At 30.3% G+C, this 14,878-nt stretch overlaps 3 protein-coding genes and 1 long non-coding RNA gene across 5 annotated transcripts; 3 read left to right on the forward strand and 1 right to left on the reverse strand.

Annotated features, from left to right (window-relative positions):
- On the forward strand, positions 1,318 to 5,157 carry LOC109334484 (protein DEFECTIVE IN MERISTEM SILENCING 3-like). 2 transcript variants are annotated; one of them, XM_019570296.1, is made up of 6 exons: positions 1,318 to 1,442; positions 2,211 to 2,334; positions 2,555 to 2,783; positions 3,121 to 3,312; positions 3,530 to 3,850; positions 4,782 to 5,157. In XM_019570296.1, the coding sequence occupies exons 1-6, from the start codon at positions 1,416 to 1,418 to the stop codon at positions 4,960 to 4,962; spliced, it is 1,074 nt and encodes a 357-aa protein (XP_019425841.1). In that variant the 5' UTR covers positions 1,318 to 1,415; the 3' UTR covers positions 4,963 to 5,157. The 2 variants fall into 2 exon arrangements, with proteins under 2 accessions (XP_019425841.1, XP_019425842.1); XM_019570297.1 differs by having other exon boundaries at positions 1,334 to 1,435; positions 2,208 to 2,334.
- LOC109334485 (GTP-binding protein SAR1A-like) lies at positions 7,272 to 9,611 on the forward strand. The gene is made up of 3 exons (XM_019570298.1): positions 7,272 to 7,660; positions 7,777 to 7,908; positions 9,095 to 9,611. The coding sequence occupies exons 1-3, from the start codon at positions 7,532 to 7,534 to the stop codon at positions 9,413 to 9,415; spliced, it is 582 nt and encodes a 193-aa protein (XP_019425843.1). The 5' UTR covers positions 7,272 to 7,531; the 3' UTR covers positions 9,416 to 9,611.
- LOC109334487 lies at positions 8,133 to 9,088 on the reverse strand. Its single transcript, XR_002106104.1, has 3 exons — positions 8,844 to 9,088; positions 8,602 to 8,607; positions 8,133 to 8,143 (listed from the first exon to the last, which is right to left on the reverse strand). It is a non-coding gene; the product is annotated as an uncharacterized LOC109334487 (long non-coding RNA).
- On the forward strand, positions 12,823 to 14,878 carry LOC109334486 (GTP-binding protein SAR1A-like). The gene is made up of 3 exons (XM_019570299.1): positions 12,823 to 13,047; positions 13,151 to 13,282; positions 14,401 to 14,878. Exons 1-3 carry the CDS (start codon positions 12,919 to 12,921, stop codon positions 14,719 to 14,721), a joined length of 582 nt encoding a protein of 193 aa, XP_019425844.1. The 5' UTR covers positions 12,823 to 12,918; the 3' UTR covers positions 14,722 to 14,878.

Consider the following 14,878-nt stretch of genomic DNA (forward strand, 5'->3'; position numbering starts at 1 on the left):
TATTGACATTTCTTTCAATAAATTAATACAAATTAATAGTAGATAATGCACTATCTATGTATAAATGTTTACACTAATATATATTATATTCATAATGAAAACTAATTAATGTGTGTTTGACCACCTATATGAAAATACATTCCATCCAATTCAATTTTTATTATATTATCAAACTAAATCAAATAAGAGAGTCATATAGATTCTTATAATAGTGAATATATTATCTTCCATTTAAAATGTGATTTTTGTCTTATTTATTCTTTCATTAAATATTATATATGTTCTTTTATTAAAATATTGTTGATGTGTCAACCTATTATAAATAATCAAATAATATTGTATTATTTATTATTTTATATTTAATTATTATTGACATTTCTTTCAATAAAGTAATACAAATTAATAGTAGATAATGCACTGTCTATGTATAAATTTTAACACTAATATATATTATATTCATAATGAAAATGAATTAATTTTCACTAGTGATATAAGTATAATGTATAATCATCTCACATATATAATTTAGTCAATAAACCATTAATTGAACTAATTAATGTGCGTTTGACCACCTATATGAAAATACATTCCATCTAATTCAATTTTTATTATATTATCAAACTAAATCAAATAAGAGAGTAATATAGATTCTTATAATAGTGAATATATTATCTTCCATTTAAAATTTGATTTTTGTCTTATTTATTCTTTCATTATATATTATATATGTTCTTTTATTAAAATATTATTGATGTGTCAACCTATTATAAATAATCAAATAATATTGTATTATTTATTATTTTATATTTAATTATTATTGACATTTCTTTCAATAAAGTAATACAAATTAATAGTAGATAATGCACTGTCTTTGTATAAATTATATATTATATTCATAATGAAAATGAATTAATTTTCATTAATGATATATAATATATAATTATCTCACATATATAATTTAGTCAATAAACCATGAGTTGAACTAATTAATGTGTGTTTGACCACCTGTATGAAAATACATTCATTCCAATTCAATTTTTATTATATTATCAAACTGAATCAAATAAGAGAGTAATGTAGATTCTTATAATAGTAAATCCATTTGATTTTGTCCTATTTATTCTTTCATTAAATATTATCTAATATGTGTTCTTTTATTAAAATATTATTGATTTGTCAACCTACTGTAAATAAAGATATTTCTTTATATGAGGAATGCTAGTCAAATAATCTAAGTAACTTTATTGGGTTGGATTTCTAATCTTCTATTGAAAAAACTTAACCTAGAGTCAAGGCCCAAGGAGATCGAAATTACGAAACTACCACTGGTGTTGTTTGGATTGGGATATAAGCGAAGAGAGAGAATTAGTATCGGAGTGTTGAGATATCAGTGTATCACTTTCATTCATTCAACAATGTCTCATTTTAAGTCACACCCACAGGTTCCAATGCTTCACTCTCACTTCTTTCTTTTATTCATTTCATTCATTAAATCTTCATATCCATTACCTGTTTGAATCTGTTTTTGAAACATACTTTAGATTTGGGGATTAAACTTGCTGTGTAATTCTGGGTCATGATTCTTCAATTTACTGATTCACATGCTTCAAAACATGATTTTTATTTGTTATTTCAATTTGATTATAGAATATGTACCTAATAACTGTTAATGATGTATATTTCAAAATATGATTTTTATTTATTCTTTCAATTTGATTAAAGAATAAGTACCTAATAACTGTTAATTATGTATATGGGTGCTTATAAACATGAAAACCAGTCCACTTATAATTGCTGTTAACGATGTCTGTTGTTTTAGTTATACTGCATTGTAACTAAAACCATTAGGGTTTCGTTTGCGAGTTGGGTTATAACGGGGAAGGAAGGTAAATGAAAGGCGTCAGGACTATGAAATATACTTGTGACATGACTATGAATCCTTCCCTTTTCCTTCATTCCCCTTGAAAATGAAACTCGCAAATGGACCCTTAGGTTACGGGACCTGAATTTTGTTACTCAGTTTTTGTCCCATAAGTGGATGTGTTTGGTTGAATTGAATGTTGTTCCTGACTTCACATTGCTAAGGAATTTTAAGAATTGTAATATCGCCTTATGGCTGTTATGTTTTACTATTTTGTTCAAGTTGTTTCTTTGACGTCACTATTTTAGTTCTACTGATCCTTGAAACTTTTGTTGATATCCCTTTTCAGCTGAATATGAGTGATGATGATATTGGAGAGAGCCTTAAGAATAAGATTAGGCAGCATGAAGATAACTTGAAATTCCTTCATTCTCAATCAAATTGCTTGGCTGATTCTATTCTTGACTTTCAAGGTATGTTTAGAAATTGATCAATTTTTGTATGTTTTGTACCCAGGGGAGGGGGTGTTATGAAGGGTTGGATTAGAATTTAAGATTAACCGTAAAAACTAATACAAATTACAACATGGCGTGAATGCATGATTACTCATTAGTTGAACACAAGCACTTCAATTAACCATTTCCTATATAAGGTATTTTTGAACCTTTATTAGTTAATGAAGCTTTTTTTTAGTGAGTCTTGGAAGGTATTACTCCAGCAATGTGACTGCATCACATAATGGCAATGGTACTGTGCATACCGAGGAGGACACAGTCGAAGAGATATTGAAGATAGAGAACTCTGCTGCTAGCATATTTTGCTGGCTAAAAGCCAATAATCAAACAGCAAGTTTGGCATTTGCAAAGGATGCTGTGGGAGTTGTTGCAACCCTTGCCAGGGTTGAAAGTGATGAAATTAGCAGGTCGATATCTTTCCCCGTAAACTTTTTAACAAACTTTTGATCAGTTGGTTTCAATCATGCAGCAGACATGATCTTCCATGGGCTCATTTAATTTGCGACATTTATGAATCTAACAGTTCTTTTGATACAATTGTTAAAATATAGTGCATACCATTCATCTATTATGTGTCAAGTTGAGAGCACATTAGTACTAGTTTGAATCTTTAAACTTGACTAACATGCTCCAGTTTTTTTCAAATTATTACTTACATATATGGCAATGGAAAAAGAAGCTACTCTTATTTAAGATTAATTATATTTTTATTATAAATTAACTAGTTTTTCTCTCTAACTGCAGGACCCTTTCTGACTTTTTAGGCTTGCAGACTATGCGTGCAATTGTCTGCTATACCAGTGAAGGCGTTAATGCACTGGAGAAGTATGACCCGGATGGCCAGATAAACTCTAATGCCGGTTTGCATGGACTTGGATCTTCAATTGGAAGGATTGTAAATGGCCGATTTGTTGTCATATGCCTCGAAGATTTAAGGCAAGTTTGATATATTTGGTTTTGTTTTATGATGGTGTGATTATGTAAAGAGAGATAGATACAACAGGATCTTTCTGTCTATCTTTGTTAGGCATGTCAAAAACTCATCATAGTATCCAACTCTATACACACGTGTGCACACATATATAGCTTAGAAGGAAGCTTAAGCCCTTTACTTATAATTTTTAATGTATTGTTATACTTGTTTTGATTCCAGACCATTTGTTGGAGGTACTGTTGCCAATGATCCACAAAAGAAGCTGGCTATTCCTAAGCCAAAATTACCCAATAGGGAGTGCCCTGCTGGCTTTCTGGATTATGCCGTGAACATGATCCATTTGGATTCAAGTAATTTATCTTTTCTTACTGCCACTGGGCATGGTCTGAGGGAGACATTGTTTTATGGCCTTTTTTCCCGCGTACAAGTATATGAAACTCGTAAGCAAATGCTGGATGCTCTCCCATGCATTGCTGATGGAGCCTTGTCATTAGATGGTGGGATGATTAGGAAATCTGGTTTTTTCTCTCTTGGTAGCAGGTTAGTATCTAATTACCCTATTGGCTTTTGTACATATATGTTTGATTTAGATTATTATTTCCTTTCCTTTTACTACATCTGCCATGATAACTAATATTTTTACTATTATTAATTACCTTTGAGTAATAAATTTTGCTCATTTCAGTAATCTCAAAAAGCTGTTTAATTGATTCAATTGCTTTGTATCTCCCAGTTAGACATAATTATAAGCCCATGCTTAATGAGTATTTATATGTTCAATGTGTTGTGAAATTAAAATGTTTCATGCATTGCGATGAGTTGTTGAAAATATTCACTATTGGTTTCATAATTAATGCTAGGAAGCTTATTAAATATAACCAGCAGCCTATAAATGTTTGAAATTTTGCCTTCTGTACACATGGAAAATGAATTATATTCAAACTTTTTACCTATTTGACAACTTGTGTTATTCCCATTTATTGCTTTTCTAGGTTAAATGAGTCTTTTCTTTCTCTCGCTTTTATCTAAATATATGACTACTATAATAATTGAGCTTAATATGATTTATTTTTGTTCTTATTATCAATGATACTTGTCTCAGGCAAGTCTGAAATTGTAGCCATAAACATACCAGGGACTGTTAGGCACAATTACTTATTGGGTACCCAAGGATCCTTAACCAATGAGTTGGTTCATGCAAAACTCCTAATTCTGTTACCAAGTTGTTGATTTTCTATTAAATGAAACAAACTATTGCTTTACTCCCTTCACATCATAAGTGGTTTTTATTTACCATATGGTTTATGATTCTCTATTTCTATATTATATATCTTGCCATAGCCATAGCCATAGCCATAGCCATAGCCATAGCCATAGCCATATACTAGTTTTTATAATTTTTCCTGCACCTTGTACCACTATTCATACTGGTATTTATTTTCATGAAAATCACAATAATTTGTGGCTGTAGGAATGAAATAAAGGTGAAGTTTCCCCTCATTTCTGAAGAATCTGATTTGCCTCAAGACTATATTAAAGCTGAAGATGAGGTGAGGAAGCTGAAATGGGAGAAGTATAAAATTGATGCAGATATACAAAGAGAGCAGCAATTGTTGGATTATGCAAAAACTAAGCTCACAAGCGAAGCCTGAGAAGTTATTTATTGGTTTTACTGATATGGTGGTAGCTCACCACATCAAATTATGTGCATTAAACTAGGATGTTGTAGTAAATAAAATAGGACATTCGTTTCCCTATCATGTTGCTCTTTGCAGGTAAGATTATTAAACTTATACAATTTTAAGCTTATGTTTGGATGTTATAAGCCTGTAATCCTTCTTTCTCCTTGCAAAATGAGCATTTAATATCTAGCACATCTCATTGTGTACTTGTCTATGATCTTCACCTTTATCTAATTATTGTATTTCTTATCGGATAAAGGTAGAGTTTCACTGACAATTAAGGGTGTTGAAACCAAATTTAAACCTTTAACTAATTGGACTGGAAAATTGAAAACTCAAAAAGAACTACTAATTTTGATTCCTTTTTGTTTTCTTTTAGCAAATTAATTGAATTCGATTAGGTTTCAATTTATATTTTCAATGTAATCGAATTCAAATTGAATTGAGTAAAATATATACTTATTTGTGATTATATTTATATGTATCTTTCATGTCCGTAAAATCATTTGTGTGCTTTTTATTTCTTATAATTGTTTTTCCTTTTAAAAAAAATAAGGGAGTTGGTTTTTAAAGAATAGAAATTGCTTGACTAGGGGATTATGCAAAAGTTAAGTTAAAATAACATTTGATTGATCCCAGCTAATAAGGTGTTAATATAGTGTGTAAAACTTCATTAGATCATAAGAAATGTCAAAAAGTTAGAGATTCAATTCTTGAGAGAATGACATTTCTGGTGATGAATAAGGTGAAAAAATATTCTTAGTAATACTAAAGTAAAATTGGTCAACATGACTGGTGGTAAACACAATTTGTACACTTTACTATCACCACCCCGCCATCGTCACCACCTCTACCAACACATTCACCATCGCACCACCCTTACCAACACATTCATCATCCTGCCATCAATGCCACAACTAAAATGATCGGAGTCATCATAACCACTACAACATAATTGTTATCACCACCATCACCATTATCTCTACCACCACAATTATAGTGATAATGCTAACAACTAACAAGTATGGGGTTATGTAAGGGTTCTTTTGTGAGTTGATTTTTGGATGAGAATAAAGAGAAATAGAAAATTTTAGAGTCATCTCATAAGTATTATTTTATGACTCCAAAACTTTATGTTATCTCCATTACTCTCTAAAACTCAGCTCGAAAACAGACCATAAATGAATAGTTACATTTGGGTTACATGATGAGGTAAAACTAGAAGTACCAATGTTAATGACTTGAGGTGAAAAACCATATGGATGTGAAACCATAGACCCCAAATTAGGAATAGAGTGTGGTGTAGTACCCTACATAGCAAATTTATGAGATCCCTTAAGCAATTCAAAGCGATGCCAGCATTGGAACAAGGCTTTATGGCCTGTTTAGTGAATAATTGGCACTTAAATAAACCTTAACAAGATTTTCCTCTTCCAACTTTTCCTATAGTAATATTCACACTCCTGACACGAGTAGAAAAAGGAGGAACCATAGCCACTAGGATCAAATTGAAACCAATCAAAGTGGTGGGTCTTATCAAAGTGATAGTATAATGAAAAGGGTGAAACCCTTGAACAAACATATAATTTGGAGAACAATATTGATTATTACTGAAATTATTATTTTGAGAGTGCATGAATAGATTAAACTGAGTCTTAGAAAATGTAGAAGGATTTGAAGATTGTGCAACGTTCACTGAAAACAAATGAGTGATATAATGAAACCTCTCCAAATAGGATATGAATCAGCTGTCATTAATTGTGTCTCATTCTATATCTCGGGTGAATCACATATTACTATGAAAATAAAAGAATTTTTTAAAATAAAAGGTAATATTTTAATTGGCTCGAAATAAAGAATATAACATCATTTAAGACATATAATCTATTTCCCTCATAATATACTTCACTAGTTCAAGATCACCAACAATAGTAAGTTCAAAATGATTATTGATGGAAGTAACAAAAATTAATCAATGAAGCTAATCCTTCATATGTAACATGGTTGAATTTGTGGGATGTATCTTTCTAACAAATATTATTCACACCAATTGAACACTTTTAACTTTTGACTAGTACCACTTGAATATACAACTTTACACTATTAAACAAAGTCTTGTTAATATTGTAGTTATAATTTACAATTACATGGACAAAAAGTCCTTAAAAAAAAAGCCTCTTTTAATCAAAATCGCAAATCACTATGCCACCCACCTTAACCACATTGCTCTGTCCTCCATTGCCATGTGGGAAAAGGAAAGGCTTAAAAAAGACAATAAATTATAGAGAGTGAAAAAAACAGTGTTTCATTCCCACCACATGCGTTTGCAAAGCTGAACTGGCAACTTAGTATATGCCAAAAGAGACAGACAGACACACACATTCATCACATGATCTAGGATCTCTCTTTGGGATCTGTTTCTTTCTTATTTCTCAACTTTCGATCTCATACTTTCTCCATTTCCCTTTTCCACCCTTTTTGTGTTGAGATCTCAAATCTTAACACAACTAAAATATAAACCAAACCAAACAAACCAAACATGTTTTTCTTTGATTGGTTCTATGGTATTCTAGCCTCACTTGGTCTGTGGCAAAAAGAAGCTAAGATTCTCTTCCTTGGTCTGGATAATGCTGGCAAAACCACCCTTCTTCATATGCTCAAAGATGAGGTTTAAATCACCATGTGATCTCTTACCCTTTTATAACTTATGTCTAAGAATAGTTGAAAAATGGGATTTTTATTTTGTTGTAACAAAAAAGTTTACTTTTTTTGGTTCCATTGCAGAGATTAGTTCAGCACCAACCAACCCAACACCCTACTTCGGAGGAATTGAGCATTGGGAAGATCAAGTTTAAGGCTTTTGATTTGGGTGGTCATCAAGTTGCTCGTAGAGTCTGGAAAGACTATTATGCAAAGGTTATTTTTATTATCATGCTTCAATCCCGTTTTATCTTTCCCTTAATTATCATTTTCTGGTTTCTCTTCATTGATTATTTGCTAGGATTTATGGTTTGTGAGATTTGGAGTTTTGAAAAGTGGGATTTATGGTTTGTACTTTCAGTGCCATATAATATGGACAGTAGTTGCATTTCAAGTGTGTGTTTATATTAGCCTCTCTTTTTTTTGGAAAAAAGAGAAACTGTTATTGTTTCTCAAAATTAATCATCACTGAACATGCACTAGATGGAAATAGCTGTTCATAGGTTCTTGGCCTTGTAACATTTTATTATTTCATTGATGGCACAATTGGGTGCTGTATTGTTCATTTTTGTTCACTTCCTTTATGAGGTGCCGGTTTTTCTCATTTGGCTTTGTTCTCTACCCATTTTCTGCTGGTCTTTTTGGTGCTGTTTATGTTAACTTTTGAATCGTCTCAGCATCTAAGTTTTCGGTTCTGGTCTCTATACAACTTCTGGTTCATTCATCATGATAATAATGTACTTTAGCACTACTATTGGATTTATATTTGTAAGTGCTCACTGATCCAACATTCTATGCCTTCATAATCCCAGATAAAGCTCTTTGTATTTATCTGATTCATGGGAGGCAAATATTAACCATGGAAGTTTCGCTGATAGCATTCCTTTAAACCATTCAGGATATGTTTACTTTTAGCTTTCCAAAAATGTAGTATTTTCCAATTATGAGTTAGATAGAGTGAACATGCAGAAGACTGAGACAAACAAATAGCAGATTCTTAGATCGGCATAAAAGGGTAATAATTAGACTTTATAGTAAGTTGATTTATCCTCACAAGCATTGGAATTTAGAATTCTTTCACATTGAGGGAGAAGGGTTATCAAGTAAGTCAGTAACAAAAGCTCGAACTTAATTTGATGATTATTGGTTACTAACTAGATGCACCACCTTTGTATTCAACAATTGAGTTGTTAGTTTGGAGTTTGATTCACTATTTTTTTTCTGTCCATGTTTTGATTTGACATATTCCAATGTACTATGACTATTCGAGTTTCTGTCCTTGGTTTCTTTAGCAGCAATAAGTTTTTCACTTACCTCATTCTTGCCTTAGCTGCAATGACTCCAATGCTGCTAAGAATTTTTTGATATGACTGCAAAATTCTCACCTATTTTGTGTTTCCAGGTGGATGCTGTTGTTTACTTGGTCGATGCCTACGACAAAGAGAGGTTCTCGGAATCAAAGAAGGAGCTTGATGGATTACTTTCAGATGAATCCTTGGCCAATGTTCCATTTCTTGTGCTAGGAAACAAGATTGACATCCCTTATGCCGCTTCAGAAGACGAGCTACGATATCATCTAGGCCTGACCAATTTCACGACAGGAAAAGGTAAAGTTAATCTTATAGACTCCAATCTTCGACCTCTTGAAGTGTTCATGTGCAGCATTGTCCGGAAAATGGGATATGGTGATGGCTTCAAGTGGCTCTCCCAATATATCAAGTAGAGTCCAGCATCATTTTTTGTTCCACTTTTCTCTGCTCAACTAGCACTATCAGTAGAGTTTTTACCTTTGGTTTTGCTTTTTGATGATTTTGATTTGATTCTTTTGTACAACTCCAGTAATATTACATGATGATAAAATTTGTATCTTCAAAGATTTTTTTAGGGTAATTTTCTACTGACATATTGGATTTGTTGTAGGGTTATGTATAATTGAGCAGAGACACTTAAGTTTGGAAGAATCTTAATGTTTTTTGTTCTTTGGTAGTTTGGAAGAATCTTGATGTTTATTTTTCTCTGTTAGTTTGGAAGAATCTTGATGTTATGTATGATACTATTTTGTTCTTTTTTCAAGAGACTCAATGTTTGGAAATCACTCTAACAAAGATCTCTTAACATTTGTTTTTCCATTCACAAAACTTGAATATACCACCCCATTGGTCTAGTCGTGTAAAGTTGCGCTAGATCCCTAGAATGATCAAAACGTCCATGTTCAATTTTTTGGAGCGACATTTGTTGAGAGGAATAATCACACAATTCTAAGAAGAATTAGTTCTTTATTCATAAGGTGAAGATATATCAAACATAAATGTTATAGGGTGCACATCTTCGTAATAAATGTCACTCCATTTGCAACTTGTGATTAGTTAAAAAAATAATTTTTGAATTAAAATTTAATTATTAAGTATTTTTCTAACCAATCATAACTTATAGATTGAAATAAATTATAGGATAAAATATGTGACAGTACGTGGAAAGATATGCAATTTTTTAAAACATACTAACAATGTTCTAATAGCTCTCACCTGTTGAATGAAGTTACAAAAAACAAACTTTCTCAAAATGTTTAGGCGTCAATGTAAGAGAAGCATAGCTCATTATTACAACACTTCTTTAACATAAATCCTCTGAACTAGGAAAAAATTGAAAATTATACTGTTAATTGTGAAAAACATAAAAATAGTTCAAGTTAAAAATAACAGAAAAATGCAACAAACATGCAAAAAATTTCAATATTTTTTATGAAATGTTTTTTTCTTACAAAAACTATATAAAATATTTTGATATAATGCTAACAACAATTAAAAACAAAAAGTATTAGCAAACCCTTATATCATGAAAAGATATTATTGTACTTTTCAGAAAATAACTTTGTTTACATTTCATTTCTCATTGTTTTATCAAATACTTTTTGATTTAGAGTTAATGCCTATCCTCCAAATTTTTTTAAATGTATTCATGGAAACTGAAAAACCTAAAATAGTTCTCAGAAATATTAAATATGAATTAAATTAGTCACTTTTAACCTTTTTACCTAGTTTGACTCACATTCAAGATTTTTGAGAATTGTAGTTTGAATTTTACTTTTTCTCATATCAAACTTATACACAAAAAATTATAATAAAAAAGTAGGTATTCAACGATGAATTTGTTAAACTGTTCAAAAAAGTTTATTCAATAAAATTAATAAAATGCAATACTTAAAAAACTATCATTATTATTATTATAACACCGATGAACCCTATGATAAAACAATCAACCCTTTATATTACTTTGTATATTGTATATTAAAATCGAGAGTTTGTTGAAAATTTTCTCCCAGTGATATGTATAAGGTATTTGAAAACTATTTAATTTTTCGAAAAAATAATGGTAAAGCAATTAATTGTTTGTATCTATGTATTTTCAAAATATTTTTTTACTGATAATGAATGATGGTCTTGTTTATCTGGGAAAATTTTCTAATAATAGTTCTTTTTCTTTTTTCCCAATAATACTTTTCTTCTTCCATATATCAAAATATGATTACAATACTCATGTCTATTTTTAAAATATATATTTTTCTACAATACCTCTAACATCAAACAATACTTTAATAAATGTAATTTTAAAGTATAGACTATTGCATGGAATAAAGAATCTTTTAAATTGTACTAAATATATTATAATTGACAACATGACATAAAAGGAAGAATATATTATTGTATAATATAAATTAGAGAGCAAATTTGTTGTCCTATAAAGTATATTACTCCATGTACTACTGCTTATGATTGGTTGAAAAAAATATTTAAATTAAAATTTTAATAATTAATTATTTTTTTGACCAATCACAAGTAGTGACACATGAAGTGATATACTGTTTTGGGACAACAGATGTCCATCCGTATGACTGAGCTCTTAAGATATATAGAAAAAGAAGAATCTATCACCATTAGAATACAAATTTATTAAGATAATAAACCTATTTCAAATTTAAAATAGGACAATAAATTAACATTAAAAGATAAGAATAAAATAATAATAATAATATGATAGTCAAAATAAAATTAAACATAAAAGTATGAATTTTTCACAATTACAAATTAAATATTATCTTTCTTTACAAATATTTTTATGCTTTTGCTGATTTGACATTTATCTTTGCTAATTGAGATGTTTTTTTGGGTACATTCAGATTGGTTATTATTGTCTTTTTTTGGTGATTTGACATTTTACTTTGACTGTTTTATTTTCTCCACATACAAATCATATTATTTCCTCACTTACTATTGGTCGGGTTGTTCTAATGATGAAAGACAGAAATGTTACTTAAAATTATCAATAAAGTAACAAATAATAAATAAATTAGAAAGACAAAACACAAATATGTAGAAGTGAGATGATTAAAAATATAAAAGTGATTGTCGAATATCAGTTATATTTTCTTCTAGACACACTATTGTGAAAATGATGTATGTAAAATGTTAATAATTTTCTTTGAATTTTATAAATAAATATTGTTATTGAACTTAGATTATATGATACTTAAAAGATATTAATTAATATTATTAAAAATAAATTATTTAGTTATGTAATTTAAAAATTAGATATCTACGTAATTATATAGATATAATGAGGGCACTTATGTTATTTTAAATATATTATATATATATGTGTTTTTATTTTCTCACTTTCCTTCTATTTTCAATCATATTAAACAATAAAATTATTATCTCATTTTCTATTATTTTTCTTTCCTTCAATTATCTTTCCTTTCACTTTCTTTCCTTCTACTTTCATTCCAAAACCAAACATAACCTAAAAAAATTCAATTACTAAAAAGCAACATTTGTTATCAAAGACAATTACCCAAAAATGAATTAGTTCATTTCCACCGCTGAAAAAAAATGTCCTCACTTATTCTGGCAAGCTCTCTCTCTTACGGTATCCTAAAAATATGATGACGCATACCAACCAATCAAATGCATACAACTGGCACACCTGTCCCAATCAACCGACTATTCCGGTTACCTTAACACATGCTGAACTTACAACGTAACCATCACCAACACACCAACCACCTCTCCTTTACCCTCTACACCGGTAGCCGGTACTCTCTCAGCTTTAATTTAATATAAATTTCATACAAAATCTCTCCAGAATCGAAACATCGAAACAAAGATTAATACTTTTTGCATATATTTCAGTTTGACTGCAAAGAATTTTCAGAGAAGAATCAAAAAAATGTTTCTTTTTGATTGGTTCTATGGAATTCTAGCATCACTGGGTCTGTATCAAAAGGAAGCTAAGATTTTATTCTTAGGCCTAGATAATGCTGGCAAGACCACCTTGCTTCACATGCTCAAAGATGAGGTTTTTATTTATTTATTAACATATATATATATATATATATATATACATTATGTATTGTTTTTGACAAGTTTGTGAATTTTTAATTTATTTTGTTAATTTTCAGAGACTGGTTCAGCATCAACCAACTCAATATCCAACTTCAGAAGAGTTGAGTATTGGAAAAATTAAATTCAAGGCCTTTGATTTGGGTGGCCACCAAATTGCTCGAAGAGTCTGGAAGGACTATTATGCTCAGGTTTATAAATTACTACACTATACTTTTTTTTTGTTCAGCTATTGTATAATTGTATTAGTTAGATTAAACAGCTTTCAATAGATCGTGGTTTCGGAAATTCTCAAAACCTTGATGTATCGGACAATTAGGACAGATGTGACCGATGCGGTCACATTGCGGTCTTAATGTATCGGCGTTTGTGATGGTCGAATCTAGATTTAAAATATTGAGATTAAGAAGCAGCAGAACAGATTTTACACTTGCTATTCATCTGTAATGTCTACTATTATCTCACTACAAAAACTTGTATACAATTTGTTAGGTTTTTGTGATGCTATAAAAACATAGATTCTGTTACAAAACTATTCATCAATGAAAGCACAATATGTGTATATGTTGAGACATATATTATGAGCATCACAAACACTTAAAGAATTATAATTAAATTTTGTCTTTCTTATTTTTACCCATCCTTCTCTATAGCTATGTTAATGTGACTTAATTTCTTGATGAAGAGAGAAATCTTGAGTACAAATTGAAACTACATTTGCCTTTTACATCATATTAGAATTGGATCTTCTAAGATGTGAAACCTGTGCCATCTACTCATCTTTGAATATACCATTGTGGAGAGGATTTTTTTATTAATTTATTATCTTTTTTTATTTGTGTGGGGAGAAAAGTTCTAGCATCTATAATCTCTTCTGCAACTTGTTGGAAAAACATGTAATTAGGGGTAAGATTCAAGGAGAAAACCTTGCTTTAGTTTTGGTCCTTAAAAATGATAGATGAGAGATTATTTATCTGCAACTTAAAAGTTAAAAAAAAAAACAGTTTTTATGCTTTTCATGGTTTTTCTTATTGTCAATGTCCTTGCAAGTGATTGATTGCTGCTCTGTCTTGTTAGAAAGAGTCTTAAGGATTTTATATGTTTAGTGTGAACTAGTTATTATGAATCTCTGCTAGGCTTAATCTACAAAAAAATCCTTGTTACTTTGAGACTTTGATTTAAGTTTGTAATATATTACATTCATGTTTTTAGTATATAAAGTTTAGTTTTCTGAGACTATGTAAGAATTTTCCTTACTTGCACATTTGGTTGTTTAATATGACAAGATTTGCATGTTATTCTCATGTAGGTGGATGCTGTGGTGTACCTGGTTGATTCATTTGATAAGGACAGATTTGCAGAATCAAAGAAGGAGTTATATGCTCTTCTAGCTGATGAGTCACTAGCAAAAGTTCCATTTCTTATCTTAGGAAACAAGATAGACATACCTTATGCTGCATCGGAGGATGAATTGCGCTACGGCCTGGGCCTCACTAACTTCACTACAGGCAAGGGCAAGGTTAATCTAGCCGACTCCAATCTACGTCCTCTCGAGGTGTTCATGTGCAGCATTGTTCGCAAGATGGGATATGGTGATGGATTTAAGTGGGTCTCTCAGTATATCAAATAGGGAACTAGGAATATGCAAAATTAGTGTACTCTTACTTTAGAGATAACAGATAAAATTTACAGTATTAGTGTTCAATTTTGCATAGGGGCTTTCCAAAATTGGCATCATATCAGAACTTGTTTCCAGAATCCATATAAAAATATTAGTGTTCAATTTC

The sequence above is a fragment of the Lupinus angustifolius genome, chromosome LG19 (assembly GCF_001865875.1).
Source record: "Lupinus angustifolius cultivar Tanjil chromosome LG19, LupAngTanjil_v1.0, whole genome shotgun sequence".
NCBI lineage: Eukaryota > Viridiplantae > Streptophyta > Magnoliopsida > Fabales > Fabaceae > Lupinus > Lupinus angustifolius.